This window comes from Suricata suricatta, chromosome 5 (genome assembly GCF_006229205.1).
Source record: "Suricata suricatta isolate VVHF042 chromosome 5, meerkat_22Aug2017_6uvM2_HiC, whole genome shotgun sequence".
In the NCBI taxonomy this organism is placed as follows: Eukaryota; Metazoa; Chordata; class Mammalia; order Carnivora; family Herpestidae; genus Suricata; species Suricata suricatta.
Window position 1 is genome coordinate 65333396 of NC_043704.1, and position 17990 is coordinate 65351385.

General features: G+C 39.6%; 2 protein-coding genes across 7 annotated transcripts in view; one reads left to right on the forward strand and one right to left on the reverse strand.

Annotated features, from left to right (window-relative positions):
* Positions 1–7654, forward strand: part of TIMMDC1 (translocase of inner mitochondrial membrane domain containing 1) — a 21630-nt gene extending 13976 nt beyond the window's left edge. The window contains exons 4-5 of the mRNA XM_029939366.1: positions 2691–2801; positions 6983–7654. Of these exons, the coding sequence (XP_029795226.1) occupies positions 2691–2801; positions 6983–7133 (262 nt within the window). The 3' untranslated portion in view covers positions 7134–7654. The remainder of the gene's footprint in view (positions 1–2690; positions 2802–6982) is intronic.
* Positions 7655–8263: 609 nt separating this feature from the next.
* Positions 8264–17990, reverse strand: part of CD80 (CD80 molecule) — a 30926-nt gene continuing 21199 nt past the window's right edge. For 4 of the 6 annotated variants that reach the window (XM_029939381.1, XM_029939380.1, XM_029939379.1 and 1 more), the window contains 3 exons: positions 13917–14021; positions 12355–12465; positions 8267–9932 (listed from right to left, as the gene is read on the reverse strand). In XM_029939381.1, coding sequence (XP_029795241.1) covers positions 12392–12465; positions 13917–14021 — 179 coding nt within the window. In that variant the 3' untranslated portion in view covers positions 8267–9932; positions 12355–12391. Of the gene's footprint in view, positions 9933–12354; positions 12466–13916; positions 14022–14497; positions 14833–17990 lie in introns of those variants that run through there. The other 2 variants (XM_029939377.1, XM_029939378.1) reach the window with 2 other exon arrangements.

Below are 17990 nucleotides of genomic sequence, written 5' to 3' on the forward strand. Positions count from 1 at the left end.
CAGTGTTGCTAGAGACGTGCACGTTCCTTGCCATAGTGCCCCTTCTGCATTCAGACCAGCAGCCAGTATGTTGAACCCTTCTTATACTTTGATCTCTCTGACTTCTTTCTGCCCCCAGAGAAACTCTGCTTTTAAAGGGTTCAGATAATTTCCTTTTTTTAAAAATTATTTGTAATGCTTTTTACATTAAAAAGCATCTCTCATTTTTGAGAGACAGAGACAGCACGAGCAGGGGAGGGTCAGAGAGAGAGGGAGATACAGAATCTGAAGCAGGCTCCAGGCTCCAGGCTCCGAGCTAGCTGTCAGCACAGAGCCCGACGCGGGGCTCGAGCCCACAAACCGTGAGATCATGACCTGAGCCGAAGCCGGACGCTCAACAGACTGAGCCACCCAGGCGCCCCAATAATTTCCTTCTTGATTGACTCAAATTCAGCTGATTACTAACCTTAATTACATCTATAAAATTTGCTGTGTGACATAATCATGGGCATAATACATTTATAGTTGAGAAATTAGTGTGGGATAATTTGGGTAGCCATTTTAGGATTCTGCCTATCACATTTGGTATTGGGTACATTTTTCCTGTTGTAATTAGTAAATAATCTGTAGGTTAAGACTGTGTGAATAGCCTGTTCTCCAACTATCTTTTTCCTAGTGGTTTTAATGATCTTTTATAATTGTTGCTATAATCAGTTATTACTGATGGTTGTAAAATGATTTGTTAGTCCTGTCTTTTCTTCTGTTTTTTGTAGTTGGCATTCACCTAAGTTTTCCCTTTGCCTCCACCCACCCTCTCCCTTTTTCTATCCCCTATTTAGAAGGAGGTTACGCTAAACTTATGGATTCTTCTTAAAATTATTTTAAAAATTCAGCATGTCATAATCCATTGCTGACATGATTTTTGTTATATTGTGTTGTATGTGCTTTTTAGTAAAATCTGTCCTCAACATGGTCCTTGAACTCAGGACCCACCCCAAGATCAAGGGTCACACGCTCTACCGACTGAGCCAATCAGGCACCACTTGTTATGTTGTTAATATAGCAACTTGGTTTGAAAGGACAAATTGTTGAAATTAGCAGGAAAAATAATTTCGTTTTCATTGTCATTAAAACCGCATAGCATAAAATTTATCGTCCTAACCATTTTTAAGTGTATAGTTTAGTAATGTTGTATATATTCACATTGTTGTACAAAAGATCTCTAGACCTTTTTCATCTTGCAACACTGAAAACTCTGTACCCGTTAAACATTAATTCTCTCTTCCCCCTGCCCCCAACCTTTGGCAATCACATTTTTACTTTGTTTCTTTGTTTTTGACTACTTTATTTTTTTTTTTTAGTTTATTTATTTAGAGAAAGAAAGAGAGTGTGTATGTGTAAGTGGGATGAGGACAGAGAGAGAGAGAGAGAGAGAGAGAGAGAGAGAGAATTCCCAGCAGGCTCCACATGTCAGCACAGAGCTCGACATAGGGCTCAAACTCATGAACTGTGAGATCATGACCAGAGCTAAAATCAAGAGTTGGATGCTCAACCGACTAAGCCACCCTGGCGCCCCAATTTTGACTACTTCAGATACTTCATGTGAATGGAATCATATATTATTTGTCCCTTTGTAACTGGCTTAGTTTTCTTAGCATAACATCCTCAAGGTTAATCTGTGTTGTAGCATGTGACAGGATCTTCATTTTAAAGGCTGTGTAATACTCCACTGTAGATAACCACATTTTCTTTATCCATTTGTCTTTGGATGTTTCCACTTAGCCAAAGCAATTTTTCTTTCTTTTTTTTTCATATAAATACTTTTTCTGTACTTAGACATTTATTTTTTTATTTTTAAAATTTTTTAATGTTTTATTTTTTATTTTTGATACAGAGAGAGACAGAGCATGAGTAGGGGAGGGGCAGAGAGAGAAGGAGACACAGAACCAGAAGCAGGCTCCAGACTCTGAGCTGTCAGGGGCTTGAACCCACAAACGTGAGATCATGACCTGAGCTGAAGTCGGAGGCTTAACCGACTGAGCCCTCCAGGCACCCCTAAAGCAATTTTTCAAATGAGCTTACTTACGTTGTAGCCAGAGGGAATTTAAGTTATCTCAGAGTCAAAAACTTTTTCTGTTTGAGAACATAAGAACCAAAACCTTCCCTTACTGTAATAATTGTTATCTAAATCAGTTTCTCGATGGGTAATTGTTGACATTGTGAATGAGACTGTTGTGCCAGACTTTTGAAGTTTAGGATGTTTTGGTGGTTCCACTGCCAGAAGCCAGTGGTATCCTTCCCCCAACCAAACATGCTCTTCACAGTTCCTGCCTCCTGGAGGTTTTGGCACCATTCCTATTATTAATTTCATTTCTGAGAAATCTTCAGTATAAAGCTACTCACTAAAACTTGCCACAAGTATATACTTTCCCAGTTTATCATTCATGATAAAATAGAGCCAATTTATAGACCTGTTTTATTATATCAGTTAATTTTAGGAAGTTGCAGTGATTGTTTTTCTCTACTGTTTAGAAGACCAGGAAGGAAGTTGCCTTCATAATTTTTCTCATTTGACAAGGACACCTTGTAGAGTTCCTGTACCTGTCAGGGAACAAGCAGCTCAGTCAGTGTTCCTCCTGCCTTAGCAGACTCTCACATGGTGTGTGGTCTAATGGCTACTTTCCCCTAAGCTTTCTCTGCTTCCCCCTCAGCACTCCTGTAGGAAGTCTGTTGATGGCATTTCAGAAGTTCTGTGGTGAGACTGTCCAAGAGAGAACACAGAAGGATCGCAAAGCACTCCGTGAGCTGAAACTGGAAGAGAGGTAAGGAGCAGGTGAGGATAAAGGTACCTGACTTTCCCACCCATTGTGGTGTTCTCTTAACCCGGGTACTCTAAACTCCCACTCAATTCAAAGAAGAGTTTCTGGGGGCCCCTGGGTGGCTCAGTCGGTTAAGCATCTGACTTTGGCTCAGGCCATGATCTCACGGTTCATGGATTTGAGCCCCACGTCAGGCTCTGTGCTGACAGCTCAGAGCCTGGAGCCTGTTTCAGACTCTGTGTCTCCCTCTCTCTCTGACCCTCCCCTGCTTGTGCTGTCTCTGTCTGTCTCTCAAAAATAAATAAATGTATAAAAAAGTTTTTAAAAACAAAGAAGAGTTTCTAGGGCACCTGGCTGGCTCAGTCAGTGGCGCATGGGAACCTTGATCTCAGGGTTGTGAGTTCAGAAAAGAGTTTCTTTTTCTTCAATTTGTACCCTACCTGATTTTTTAATCTTTTTAATGAAGGAATAGAAAAATGAAAGAACCTAATTTTACTTTTAATCTGATGAGGATCATTTTTTAGAGACCTTTTTTTAAGTTAAAATGTTACAAATCTCCCTTGATTGCACATTTTTTCTCTTTTTCTGTGTTCTTGACTGCAAAGGAAATGACCTAAAAGAAATGGACAGCAATGAGTGAGTTTTACTTGGCTTTATTTACAAGGTGATATCTTCGTTTCCTCATGCATCTATGAATAGTACAGGGCATGTTAAGTCTCTACATTCAGAGATTCTGCTTCTTGTGTGGATGCACATGAATTAGGTCGTTATAGTGGCTGCTCATGGACTGTATGCCACTGAGGAGGATGAAAACTTCCACCTGTTCCATCTGATCGTTCCCTGGGGTACAGTTATCAGACCGATAGTAGACTTTTTGCTGATTCTTTATAAGATCACCTTATATGGGGCTGTCTGGTGCTCCTGGTACAGATGATTCTCACGGTTCTGTTTCCTGCGTGCTGACTAAACTGCTTCTACTTTCGTAGTTGAATAGATAAGCAGTCTCTGTTTTTGTTACATGTTTACTTAAAACTCCGCTTTGTGCTAAACATATATACTCACATGGAAATTCTTAATATCTCTAGATCAGTTGTTTGAGGACTTAGGTTCTATAGGAGAAAAAACATTGATTTTGCAGCCAGTGAAACCTTGAAAACAAAGTTTAAATCCCATCTAGAATATTAATTAGTTCTATCACCTTAGGTAGTTTCCTTAACTTCAAGCCCTCAGTTTCCTCAGCCATTCTAAGGGCAGAATCATACTACAGTGCTCAACATATGTTTGTTTCATTCATTCCTCTTCATAGTAAGAGGGTATGTGAGATATACAGTTTTCTAAGTTCTATAGTAAAGCATTTAAAATTATAATGCCAGGATAAAATCTGATATGGAGCAGTAAAAGCATGAAAGCGTTGTTAGCTCTTTTCTAGTTCATTAGGTGTCATAAGAAGCTTTTTTATTTTATTTTATTATTTTTGGGGGGGTTCTGTACAAGTGAATTTTATTTTATTTTTAATACATTGTATTGTCTAATTGGTTTCCATACAATACCCAGGGCTCATCCCAACAAGTGCCTTCCTCAATGCCCATCGCCCACTTTCCCCTCTCCCCGCTCATCAACCCTCAGTTTGTTCTCTATATTTAAGAGTCTCCTTTGGTTTGCCTCCCTCCCTCTCTATAACTTTTCCCCCTTCCCCTCCCCAGTGGTCTTCTGTTAAGTTTCTCAAGATCCACATGTGAGTAAAAACATATGGTATCTGTCTTTCTCTAACTGACTTACTTCACTTAGCATAATACCCTCAAGTTCCATCCATGTTGCTGCAAATGGCCAGGTTTCATTCTTTCTCATTGCCAAGTAGCATTCCATTGTACATATAAACCACATCTTCTTGATCCATTCGTCAGTTCATGGACATTTAGGCTCTTTCCATGATTTGGCTATTGTCCCTATGCATCAGCACTCCTGTATTCCTTGGGTAAATCCCTAGCAGTGCTATTGCTGGGTCATAGGGGAGTTCTACTATTAATTTTTTGAGGACCCTCCACACTGTTTTCCAGAGTGGCTGCACCAGTTTGCATTCTCACCAACAGTATAAGAAGGTTCCCATTTCTCCACATTCTTGCCAGCATCTATAATCTCTTGTTTATTTTAGCTACTCTGACCAGCATGAAGTGGTATCTCAGTGTAGTTTTGATTTGTATTTCCCTGGTGATGAGTGATATTGAGCATTGTTTCATTTTCTGTTGGCCATCTGGATGTCTTCTTTAGAAAAGTGTCTATATATGTCTTCTGCCCATTTCTTCACTGGATTATTTCTTCTTTAGGTGTGGAGTTTGGTGAGTTCCTTATAGATTTTGGATACTAGCCCTTTATCTGATATGTCATTTGCAACTAATTTTTTCCATTTCATCAGTTGCCTTTTAGTTTTGTTGATGAAGCTTTTTGTTGTTGTTGTTAATGTTTATTTACTTTTGAGAAAGAGACAGAGACACAGTATGAGTGGGGGAGGGACAGAGAAAACAGGAGACTCCGAATCTGAAGGAGGCTCCAGGCTCCGAGCTGTCAGCACAGAGCCTGATACAGGCCTCAAACCCACGACTGTGAGATCATGAGCTGAGCCAAAGTCAGACGCTTAACTGACTGAGCCATGGTGCCCCAGAGCTTTTTTTTTTTAAAGGAAACTTTGAGAAGGAAATTGGAAAGGTAAGAAAAGTATATTGGTATTTGAATTTAGTATAGAAAGTTACAGAAGAATTAACATTTGGAAAAATATGAACAGATAATAATTGTATTTCAATAAAAAAGGGAAAGCAGAAAAATAATGAGAGCAGTTGATCAGTTATTTAGAGATGGAAAACCTCAAGAATGGCTAAAAGCAATAACTTGAATTGAATTACACTAATGTAAGAATACTTCGGCAAAAGGAAATAGTGTCGAAAATTTATGCATATATATGTGTATATACGTGTGTGTGTGTGTGTGTGTGTGTGTGTGTGTGTATGTATGTGACTCCTGAGAGGAGTTAATTTAATAAATAGTTAATAACAGTTGAGAACTTATATGCCTGCTTCTTTGCTTGAAAATAATTATAGAGAAATTAAAATAACATAAAACATTGTCTTAGTGAGCTGAAAACATAGAAACCTGGTCGGGGCACCTGGGTGGCTCTGTCGGTTAAGTATCTGATTTCGGCTCAGGTCATGATCTCAAGGTTTGTGAGTTTGAACCCTGTGTTGGGCTCTCTGCTGTCCGCTTGGAGCCTGGAGCTTGCTGCAGAGTCTGTGTCTCCCTCTCTCTGTGCCCCTTCTTGGCTCATGCTCTCTCTTTCAAAAAAACAAAAAAATTAAAACTTTAGGAAAATACAGAAAATTGGCTATAGAGATATGGAAGAATTGAAATGGTCAAACCTTGTTGTAAAGAGTTGAGAAAAAAGTCATCGATGACATTGATAATCACTTCAAGGAAGACACTGATACTAGATTTAGAAAAGGAACTGATCTGTTATTTGGAAATTAGATTTGAATTCCTTGTAAATATACATCTATAGTGTTGTCCCATCTGACTTTTCTATCTTGAGTTTACCGTTGTTACAGCCTTTGTGCAGTTCCCACAAGGTCTGGCAACAGAGAGTTAATGGAGTGGCAGGGCACTCACACCCCCGCAGCCCTGCGGGCAACAGGACAGCCCGCTTGCAATGCTCACACTTCAGTTCAGGGTGCTTCAGCTCCTGCATGATACCCTTGCATGAGCTCTGGAATATCATAGGGATCAGAGCTGCTGCCACAGCAGTGTCCATTTTGGTGATGTGAGAATTGTCAGCATGTGAGTGGAATGGGGTAGGAGAGCAAAGAAGGTCCAATGTTTGCTCATAAGTCACAGAGAGAATAAGACAAATCACTATCTTTTTAAAACATCAGGGCACCTAGGTTGCTCAGTTGGTTGACCATCCATCTCTTGATTTTGGCTCAGGTCATGCATGTCCCAGGATTGTGGGATTGAGCCACGTTGGGCTCCAGGCTGAGGGTGGAGCCTGCTTGAGATTCTCTCTCTTCCTCTGCCCCTTCCCTAGCTTGCGCACACACTTGCTCTCTCTCTAAAAGAAAAATAAGCTAAAATAAAAATCTGTCTAAGAACTAAAGAAACGGAGCAGTACTTGACGTATCCTTTTCATTCTCCTATTACAGCAAAGCCAGACTGCAGTTTACTGAACTCCTCCCTGAAGAAATTGAAAGTAGCTTACAGAAAAATCGATCCAAAGATGATGTTAAGAAAATTGAAGCACTGCTAAATCTTCCTAGAAATCCTTCATCAACACCTAAACAAGAGAAAGACTGAAAATGTTCTGGACTTAAAATTCATTGGCACATTGAAGGGATCTCTGTTGCCCTGTCCATTGAATGCCAGAGGCTAGGCTTCCCCTGGGTCAGCCTGCTGACAGATACAAGTGCTGGCACCTCTAGTGGCAGTGACTTGCTCTTCTCTTTTTTTTAACCCAAGAATTGGACATTGTATGCTCTCTTTATACTTGTCCTTAAATTTAAATACATAGTCTTTCCTGATTGATCTATATATTTGACATTGTATCTTTATTGATCAATCAATACATATTTCTTTTCCCTGAATTTTACAATAGTAAATTAAAAATTTCCCAAGATTGGAGTTGAAATCTGTATGTTGTATGTTTATTCTTGCAGCCTTTTAAAAGGATACTCAATCACTAGAAGGAGGAGGTGTCACGAGGTAAGACAAATGGGTCTGTGATGAGACCCTGTGCCTTTGGATCCTAGAAACATTGTGGGCCTAAGTATGCAGTAGGGTTTGGTTTTGTTTTAATAAAAAAGATAATTCCTATGGCATTTGAAATAAATTATAAATTTAACAAAATGAAGGAGATAAGCATTATTTTTAAAAAGCAGCCCATCTTTTTTTTTTTCCCTCATGGTGTTGCTGTCAAAGTGTCTATACTATAATATGCAGAAGATACTTCGCATAGATACACAGTCTCTGCATTACAGGGGCTTGCTCCTTAAGAAGGAAGCTGGCATGCAGACTGAAACTTTTCCTAAATGAGGGGGAAACAGTGCACTCAGTGTATTAAGGGGGAAAAACATCTAGTGCTTTGTTCAGGTGTTTGACCTCTTTGTTTTTGGTTCCTGCCCTGAAAACAACCATTCTCAAGAGCAGTAGCCACGTGATGTAGTGCCAGAAATCGTGGGCTCTGGAGGCAGCTCACTGGCTTGGCATGCCGGTCATGTGGCTTTGCACCCATGTGACCAAAGCAAAGCCATTTTACTTGAAGTCTCAGTCCTCCCCGCCGCCCCCTGTATCAAATGAAACAGCATGCACATCAGAATGGGTATTAAATGAAATAATGCATGTAGAGCGTAACACAATGCCCTGGCCCACAGGGAACGATAGAAAAACAAACAGTCGTAGTTAGAAGGCCCCGTGCACAAGTATATTTTTGCCACAACTTACATGTTCTCACCACGCTCCATAAAACCTGTTTTTCTTAATTTTCCCATTCATAAATTGCTGACAAATTGACAGTCAATCTCTTTATTGCTTTATTCATATACACATAGATTAAATTCTCCCAAATAGAAATTATAAAACTAGGTGGTTGGTTTTAAAAATAATTTTATTAATATCACAAAAGTGTCAGAATAAAGGTACAATACGACTTTTTAAAAAAAATAGTATTGACACATTTATCAAATGTAGTAATTTAATATAACTTATTTTAAGTATAAATAACCTCTCTTAGGTGTCCTCTGTTTTGTGACTACTTCCTGAGGTCTCCTTTTGATCATGTCTAAGAATTATTAATATTAACTAAATGCAGCAACTCCCTATTTTTGTTTGTTTCTTTGCTTAAAGTTCTTGTCAGTCTCCTGCTTTTATTTTCTTCTGTGATTTTGTTCTGAGAGCAACCATTTAAAAGGGTACTTCTGTTTCTTAGACTATATAACATAATCTGTCCCTGTATAGCTACCAAAATTAACTGCTTTACATCTAGCCATATTTGAGATACTTGGTCAACTTTCTATCCAACTTCAAATTTTCAAATGAGAATATCTTATTCCTCCAGCTTATATTAGGATCACCTTCTGGTCCACTGAGTTGTGGCAGGCAACTTCAGAGAAAGGGGACTCCTGAGTAAGTAACACAGGAATCGCAGTTTGCCACTTCTTTTCAATTCTCTGCTGATGTCAGAAGGATCAGAAATACCAAAGAGGAAAAGCCACTTTAGTGATCTGAGGAAGCCCTATGGAATGCTATTTTCATTACCTCAATTAATTTCTAAAGATAGCTTACTGTTTAGTAATATACAATAAAAACCTATCTCATTTTAAATGAGAACTTTCATAAATATTTTATAAATGAGGTTAAACAACATGAAGCCAGTTAAGGAAATTATCAGTCCAATATGAACCAGTAGGATGCGACTATCCCTCTCCAACCTGGCTATTGTCTTGAAGTCTGTAACTCATTCATCTTACATTTGAGAGGGTATTAGTTTTGGATAGGTCTTTCTCCAGAACCTGATAGAGAAGTGGAAAAGCAACAGAGGAGAGCACAGTGAAAAATGAAATACTGGCTATACATCAGCAATGTTTCCGTCATCCTCATTGGCGTGCTTACCAGCACGCTACCCACACAGCATCAGATTGCTTCCTACAACATAAAGTCCTCCCGTGTTGCATCAGATCAGGTCTGTAAAGTTGACTTGACAGTGGACAAATTTCTTTTTCCAGAAGCATTTTGGCTGGTGTGTATACACCAACTAATAGCACAGCCCCAGACTAATGATGAAAAAGAGCACCAGAGACAGGACATCTGGGTTCTGGCTCTGGCCTTGATCATTCAGGTCACCTCCTGCGCCTTGATATCCTTGTCGTTAACAAGTATTTTCCAGTGTCTCTTTCAGGCTTAGGCAATTCTGTGTTTCTAAGTTCTTTGACCAAGCTTACCAGAGCTACTAATGTTCCCACTGTATCCCACTAGTCACTTTCTGCAGAGCCACTGAAAGGAAGAGGCTCCTAGAAAACAGACACATGAAGTACAAGACGGGATAATCCTGGCCATCTGAGGAAATTCAAAGAAGAGGTCAATCTAAGATGGAGATGGGACCTGAGGAAACAAACAAATAAATAAATACTTTAAACCCTAAATTCCCAAAGGAAGAAAGCATTTTAAAATTTTATATTTTTTATCACATAGGTGCTCCCAAGTAGAGGGGGTGCTGTAAGTATTAATCTTGATGGCTAAAGAATATAAAGAGAGGTCTGAATCACGGGAGGATTTAGGACAAGTCTGACAACTTTTATTACATGAAATATGAGGCAAACACTAAGCACCAGCTATCAAGCACCCAAACGTTATTGATCAAGGCAATACTCTTCTGCCTATGAGGCAAACATGTATCAGGCCTGGTTGTTCTCAATAAGTCTACAATTTAGCAAAGAATATAAGACACAACACGTGAAAATAAACCCAAGATGGAATGTGATGTGCTAGAGATAGCATTGCTACAGCAGTTCAAAGGCATTGCTGCTTGAACCGGACAAGATGGCGGTGTGGACTGGACCCTTAGCTTCAGCATGAGGTGGCAGCCAGCTGAGCAGAAGACTGTTAGTAACGAAAGTCAGGGAAGCTCTAGGTAATCACAGAACTGAGGGAGACATCATGGACAGGGCATCCTAAAGAAGTTAAAAGAAATCAGGCTAGGATACTGAGAGACTGCTGTGGGGAAAATGTGTGCAGGCTGCTATGGTGTGGAAGGAACCTGAGCTTAATGCCCAGTGTGAGTCCCAGCTTTGCTCCTCACCTGCCTGACCTTGAGCAAATCACTCAGCCCCTGGGAGGGTGCCTCAGGTTTCTTTCCTATAAAATGGAGATAACTTCCTCATGGAGATTCTTGTAAGACTAAAATGAAATAAAGCTTCTGTAAAACATACCCTATTATATAAATCTCAGGTGTTAAGATTTCATTTCCTTTTATTTTGTAAAGGTAACTCCATAGACTCTCATTTCTTTATCCTCCCTCTGTGAAAGCATCTTTATTTCTTCAATGACAGTAACACTATAGAAAGTTACATTCATACTAATGGCCCAAAGGCACCAACCTATTTCAGAGAGGCTCATACATCGCATAGATGGGATTCAATGAATTCATGGGCCTCCTCACTAGTTTACAACTATTCACTTTCATCTTTCCCTATGCCTATCCAAATTTTAATTTCTTCAGAGAATTTTAAATCCCAGATAGCACATCAGTTTACGTGCAGATGCCTGAGTATGTACATATCTCAGAGGTGATGCTTATATGAGCATAACTACAGCATTATCATATCTAACAAGATTAATAAATAATTCATTAACATCTAACATACAGACGGGTGTTCAATTTTCTCCAATTATCTAAAAAATGTTTTTTGATAATTGGCTTATTTGAATCATAGAATAAATAAGAAACAATGTTACTTTTCATTCATATGTCTCTTAGGTTTCTTTTGATCTATAACTCACTTCTATGCCACTTATTTGTTGAAGAAATTGGGTCATTTGTCTTATAATTTCTCACATCCTGGGTTTGGCTGACTGTCTTCATGGTGTCCTCAACATGATTATCTGCCATATTTCCTGCAAGTTCACAGTTAATGATTCAGCAGAGAGACTCTCATATCTAATGCTTTTTCACCCTGACTTCATAAGTCAAAACGGCACTGTTTATGGAGGCTATCAACCACCCTGGATCTAGAATCTCGTGGATTCTAATGTTTCTCTTATGTGAAAAGAACTGGGTAGTTTAGGATAACACAAAATTGATGTAAGTTAATATTGTGACTAAAAAAAGCTGACACTGTGTTAGGCTTCCTTAACAGGAAGAATATTTCAGATCCCTGCTAGGAATTTTCCCACCGTGTGTAGAATTAGACCATATCTAAAGTCCTGGACTCCATTTGCTGACATCTAGTGTATTCAATGAAGCTGAAAACTTCTGAAAACTACTCTGTGGAGAACAGTTCAAAGAACTGAGAATGTTTATACTAAAGAGGTCAACTGAAACGTGGAAAGTTAAAAGTTTTGAAACTTTTCCAGTGGGCACTGAGGGTCTCTTCTGACTTTGTAAGTGTGAAAAAGACATGAAGTGATGATGAGATTCAGCTCTGTGACTGGGTTAGTAGGATGGCTCTGTGAGAGGCAGAGAGACCAATGAGGCTGTTACTGAGGTGGTACGGAGTGACCAGTAAGTGACCCCAATTAAAGTAGTGTTTTATAGATAATGAGAGACACTGAGCTGACTGACAGGAGGGAGACATTTCAACATGGCAGAATAGCACAGCAAAGAAAGAAGTTACAATAAGCAAGTCATATGTTGGGAGAAAGAGATGCTGATCATCCGTTTAGAGTAACCTGAATTAGGTGTTTAAGAAGGTGTGGTAGTGTGGGAAAGAGCTTGAATTTGGCGCTAAGAGGAAGAAAGCACTGTGTCTCATAATCCATGTATGTCATATATTGTACCCTGGTTGAGAAGAGCTAAAGGGGCTACCTCCAGATGCTCTGCTTATACGATGCTGCTGCAGAACCTATGTGGACAGGTGAGATCTTTCCCATTTCCATGCTCTCCCCGTTTCTCTTTGTCTCCATCTTTCAGGACGTCCTTGAAAACCAGCACAAACAATAAAGATTTAGATGGGCGAGTTTCCCTGAAATGGCGCCCATGTATCTCAGCAAGCCTTTGCTAGCTTAGAACTAGATCAGTGGTCTTAAACCAGGGGGATTGCTAACCACCTCCCCACCCCCACCCCACCCCAGGACATTTGTAATGTAAGAGGGACAGTTTGGATTGTCACAACTGGGGCAGGGGTGCTACTGGCATATAGTGAGTAGAGCCTAGAGATGCTGCTAAACAGGCTACGATGCACAGACTAGAACCGTAAAACAAAGAATTAGCTGCCTCCAAATGTCAGTAGTGTTAAGAATGAGAAATCCTGGGGGCGCCTGGGTGGCTCAGTTGCTTGAGCGTCTTGACTTCGGCTCAGGTCATGATCTCATGGTTTGTGGGTTTGAGCCCCATGTTGGGCTCTGTGCTGACAGCTAGCTCAGAGCCTGGAGCCTGTCTTCGGATTCTGTGTCTCCCTCTCTGACCCTCCCCTGCTCATGCTCGCTCTCTCTCTCTCTCTCTCTCTCTCTCTCTCTCTCAAAAAAATAAAAAAAATAAAAATTAAAACAATAAATAAATAGGGGCGCCTGGGTGGCTCGGTTGGTTAAGCCTCCGGCTTCGGCTCAGGTCATGATCTCGTGATTCGTGGGTTTGAGCCCTGCGTCGGGCTCTGTGCTGACGGCTAGCTCACAGCCTGGAGCCTGTTTCAGATTCTGTGTCTTCCTCTCTCTCTGACCCTCCCCTGTTTGTGCTGTCTCTCTGTCTCTCAAAAATGGTGGTGATGGTGGTGATGGTGGAGGGCACTTAAGGGGAAGAGCACTGGGTGTTGTATGGAAAACAATTTGACAATAAAATATTATGGAGGAAAATAAATAAATAAATAAATAAAATTAAAATGAAAAAAAATTCTTAAATCTGTCCTAAAAAAAAAAAAAAAGAATGAGAAATCTGAACTAGAGGGGTAAGACTGGGCAGTCTGTATCAAAATCATCCTTGGGCCCACCAGACCTCTTTATTTTGCTTGTGGGATGAGTCTTAACCCCAAACCATGTCATTCTGACTTTTCTCCAGTTGAAAATCAAAGATTAGAATATCACTTTGCATCAGAAGTGTTTTCAAGTTACTTAGCAAGACTCGGTGTCTCCAAGAAAATAAAAAGTTAGGGAGGAAAATAAAAGGAGTAAACCAGAATGTGCCTTATGAGCAGTGATTCCTCATGCTTACAACTCCAGTGTCTAGTAGAGAACAGGGCACATGGTAGGTGTCCCAGAAATGTCTGTCCAGTGGATGAACAGAATTTGGTGAGACACATAAAGAAAACACTCAAGTTTTCATAAAACAAGAAGAGGCTATAACCTAAGCTAGACCCTCAGAGAGACGCTGACCCACACTGATAGAGTTTGGGCTTCCAGGAGCCGAGGTCATAATGATAGTACAGTAGTACTTACTGTAGACTGCGCAGCATAGGGTCAGTACAGCGAACACAACAATCACAACAATTACTGAGATCAGCATAATGACCCAGAACTGATTATTAGAAGGCTGTGGCTCTGCTGTGGAGGGAAAAGAAGAGTGTCAGGTCTCATGTGTTTCCATCTGCTGTATTCTATGCCTCTTATATGGACTCAACTATAGAGAGTATTTTTCACTTCTTTCTGTGCTCATCCACAATGCAGCTGCTTGCATTTGTCTTGCATGAGTCTTTGATCAGACACATATTTGTGAGTAACTAATATCCCGATGTCAGATATCAAATGTGAAAAAGACATTTGCAAAGTTTCATTTACTGAGTTAAATGGACATTAAAATGATTGTAAGAAAATAAACTTTAAAAAGCATTCTTGTCTTTATGTCTCATTTTTATAGCTGATAGTACTATGTGTTATTAATAATTATTTGACACCATGTTCTAGATATGTCTTATTTTTCTTTCTCTAGATCTGTCATGGCTTTTCCCTTTTTCTTAGCATATTCTCTTAACACACACACACACACACACACACACACGCACGCACGCACACACCTCACAGCAGCCTAAAGCTATAAGAGCTCTTTTGTATTTATTTTTAGATACACATTTAATTTTCACTGTCCAGCCTAGAGATTCTGGAAGGATAGAAGAGGCATAGCAAAGAACTAAGAGTAGATGTGGCTTGGTGCTGGGTGAGGTCTTCCTGGAGGGGAGCTCTGCATGCCGGCTGGCGGCTGTAGACCGCAGGGCACAGAGAGAACACAGAGGACACAAGGAACGATGTGGGTGGAGAGCAGACAGGTATGTGGGACAGCCGTCTGTCCCTACTGATCAGGAGCAGTAGTTACACTGTTTATTCTTCAACCGCTTTGAGGAATAGTTAGCAATGGCATCTGGAGAAAGGGCAGGGACACAAAAGGAACATTAGCAGCTCATCTTCTGATTTCTCTGGAACAGTTTACAAATAAATATTGAACATTTGCTAACTCACTGCTTTTCATTGTTCTGATTACCACAGCTTGAGGATGAGTGTTGGTCTTTAGCTTATTCTTACCCGCATCTGGCCCAGCTGAAGCCTCCTTCTTGGACTTCTATGACATCACCTTCTTCCGTTTCTGTTTGTTCTGACTCCATTACCTTTGTAGACTCTTTCTTGTTCTTTAAATACCATGACTCTCATGGTTCCATCTGTGGTCCCATTCTCCTCTCTCCAGCCCCAGTCTTCCTGGGTGATCTCATCCACACCCAAGGTTTAAAATACCATCTGATTTCTAAATCTGTATATCATATTTCTGATCTCATTTCTGAACTCCAGATTTGAATTTCCAGCTGCCAACCAGATGGCTGGATGCTAGCATTTCCACCTGATTTAAACTGAATTCTCTATATTCTTTCCAAGGCATGTCTTCCTCCTATATTCACCCACCTCCGTGAGCAGCAACACCATTAGTTGCCCAAATAAGAGTAAAGGCTTCTTTTTGTGCTCACTTCCCAGTAGGTTCCCATGGACTTTCTATTCCATATTCAGGCTGCCTCTGCAATTGGTTCCTTTTCCCAAAGTCTCATGCAGCCACTGCCTTAGTTTTTCTTCTCTCCTGCCTAGTGGTCTCCCTACTGGTCTCTTTGCCTCTGGTTTCCTAGACTCTAATAATTTCTACACATTCTGCCCCAGTAATCATTCTAAAATGCACATTTGGTTATAGTGCTCCTACCACTTAGAAACTAAGGAACATTGGTTGTCTTTTTATTTAAAGCACCAGATTGCATGAAGATGCGTGATTACCAGGATTGGCCTCTACTGACCAGAGTGACAAGGAGGCTCTGGTTATTATCCTGGGAGTCTAAAAGTTTCACAGATCCCAACTCATTCCTGGCTTCCTCTCAGAAGGAAGGCACCCCCCACCCATCCTGAAGCCTCACTCAGCCTAAAAAGAGGATGTTCGTTTGACAGAAAGAAGGAGGAACTAGTAGTGGCGAACTGGCTTTGTCATGATGTCAGTTAGAAACCTAGTCAATGCACCACAGCACAGACTCAGAGTCCTAACTGCAGAGTTATGTGAGGACATCTATACATGCTTATCAGATACACTATGAGTGGGACGCCCTGATTTACCCCCTCCACACACCTATGTGCCTTCTACTATATCAAGAGTTAACCAGTTGGGCAGACCTAGACTGAAAGAATCATGGACCCAATCCGTTTCATTAATAAATTTGTGTTTTTCAGTTTTAATTAATTAATTAATTAATTAATTAATTTTCATGTTTTTATTTTAGAAAGAAAGCAAGCATGAGAGCAGAGAAGGGCAGAGGGATATATAGAGAGAATCTTAAGCAGCTCTATGCTAAGTGTGTAGCATGACATGGGTCTCAGACCTATGACCTGGGGATCATGACCTAAGCCAAAGTCAAGAGTCAGATACTCAACCAATTAAGCTATCCAGGTGCCCCTGGACTTTTTATTTTTTATTTTTTGAGTGAGTATATTTATCTTAAAGTTTTAGTCACATTGACATAAATTTCTATGAACTGTACACCTAATTTCATTTGTTTATGCAATCAGCCCTTGACCACCCACAAATGCATTATTTGCTTTTGACTCTCAACAATGACTATAGTTCAATTAATGAGATTTGAAATATTCATATACTAAAGCTCTCTGACCATCAAAGCCTCACTAGTATCTAGCAAGATGCTTAATAGCTGGTAACTCCTTAATAAAGATTGAATGAACCAAGAAATGAATAAACACATGCATTTAATCATCTTTCCATTAATTGTTGTAGATGTAGACCAAAGAGGGCAAAGAGCTAGTATTTTTCATTAGACTGAAAAGGGATACTTTTCATCCTTAGCATGAGGGAAGACTTGAGAGAAGGCATATTAAGGAAAAGATGATAAAGCCGGATGGTCAAAATCATCTTTAAATAGCAGCTCCTTTTTTTTTTTGAATAGACTACATTTCCTGTAAGTTAGCAAATTACAGGCCAAACCTGGCCTAGGGCCTCTTTTTTAGAATATTGCGTCGGAACACAGCCATGTCCTTCATTTATGTCTGGTCTCTGGCAGCTTTCATGCTGTAACAGCAAAACTGGGTTGTTGCCAGCCAGAGACCGTATGACCCACAAAGACTAAAACATTCACTGAAATATTACTTTTCTCAAAATATTTGCCAACTCCTGTCTAAAACATCATATACATTCATACTCCAAACATAATGTCCAAAATAAGATGATTGAAGCTGCTATTACTGTCTGTGTACTACTTACTCCCTGCCTTAATCACAATAATCTAAAATTGATTAAATAATAATGTGTTAATAAAGTGAAAAGTAATGCTGAATTAATAAACTATATGATTCAAACCTTATTTTTATACATTGTTTAGAACACATAAAAGATGAAAGAAATTTGCTTGGACTATTAATAAAATCATGTCAAAACTTTGTTTGTATTTGAATTAATTTTCCCAGGAAATTTTATCTCACTACCTATTAAGGAAAATAATGAACAAGTTCACCTCAAGAAGGAAAGATCTAGAGTAAATCATTCACCAGAATGAGCTACTAGACTATCTAAAATATTTCCTTGATTACAAGTAAAGATCAGAGGAAGACATGCTATACATCATATATTATATTATCTATCCATGTGCCCCTCAGTGTATATCAAATTCAGTATATTGTTTAATACTATGCAGCCATAGTTGTTAATAAAATGTGTTGTTAAGAGTGGGCCTAGGGGTGAGGGAGACGCCTGCTGGTCTTCCACATAATCAACATATAAGTTAGACATTTATTTCAAGTATCTGAATTCTGCAATAACCTATTAAGGGTTTAACATGTATAAATTGATATAAGACTAACTTTTTCCATTTTATATTTTCAAATGATTTCACTTCCTGGGGACAGAAAATTCTGTACGTTTACTACCTGGAAGGTAAAGTATTTGGTCCTGGTACATGGGCAAAAATGACCTCTCTTTTCAGGCATTGCCCTCAAGTGGTCTGTCATTTACCTTCTTTACTAGACTTGGTTCTGAATGAACCAGCA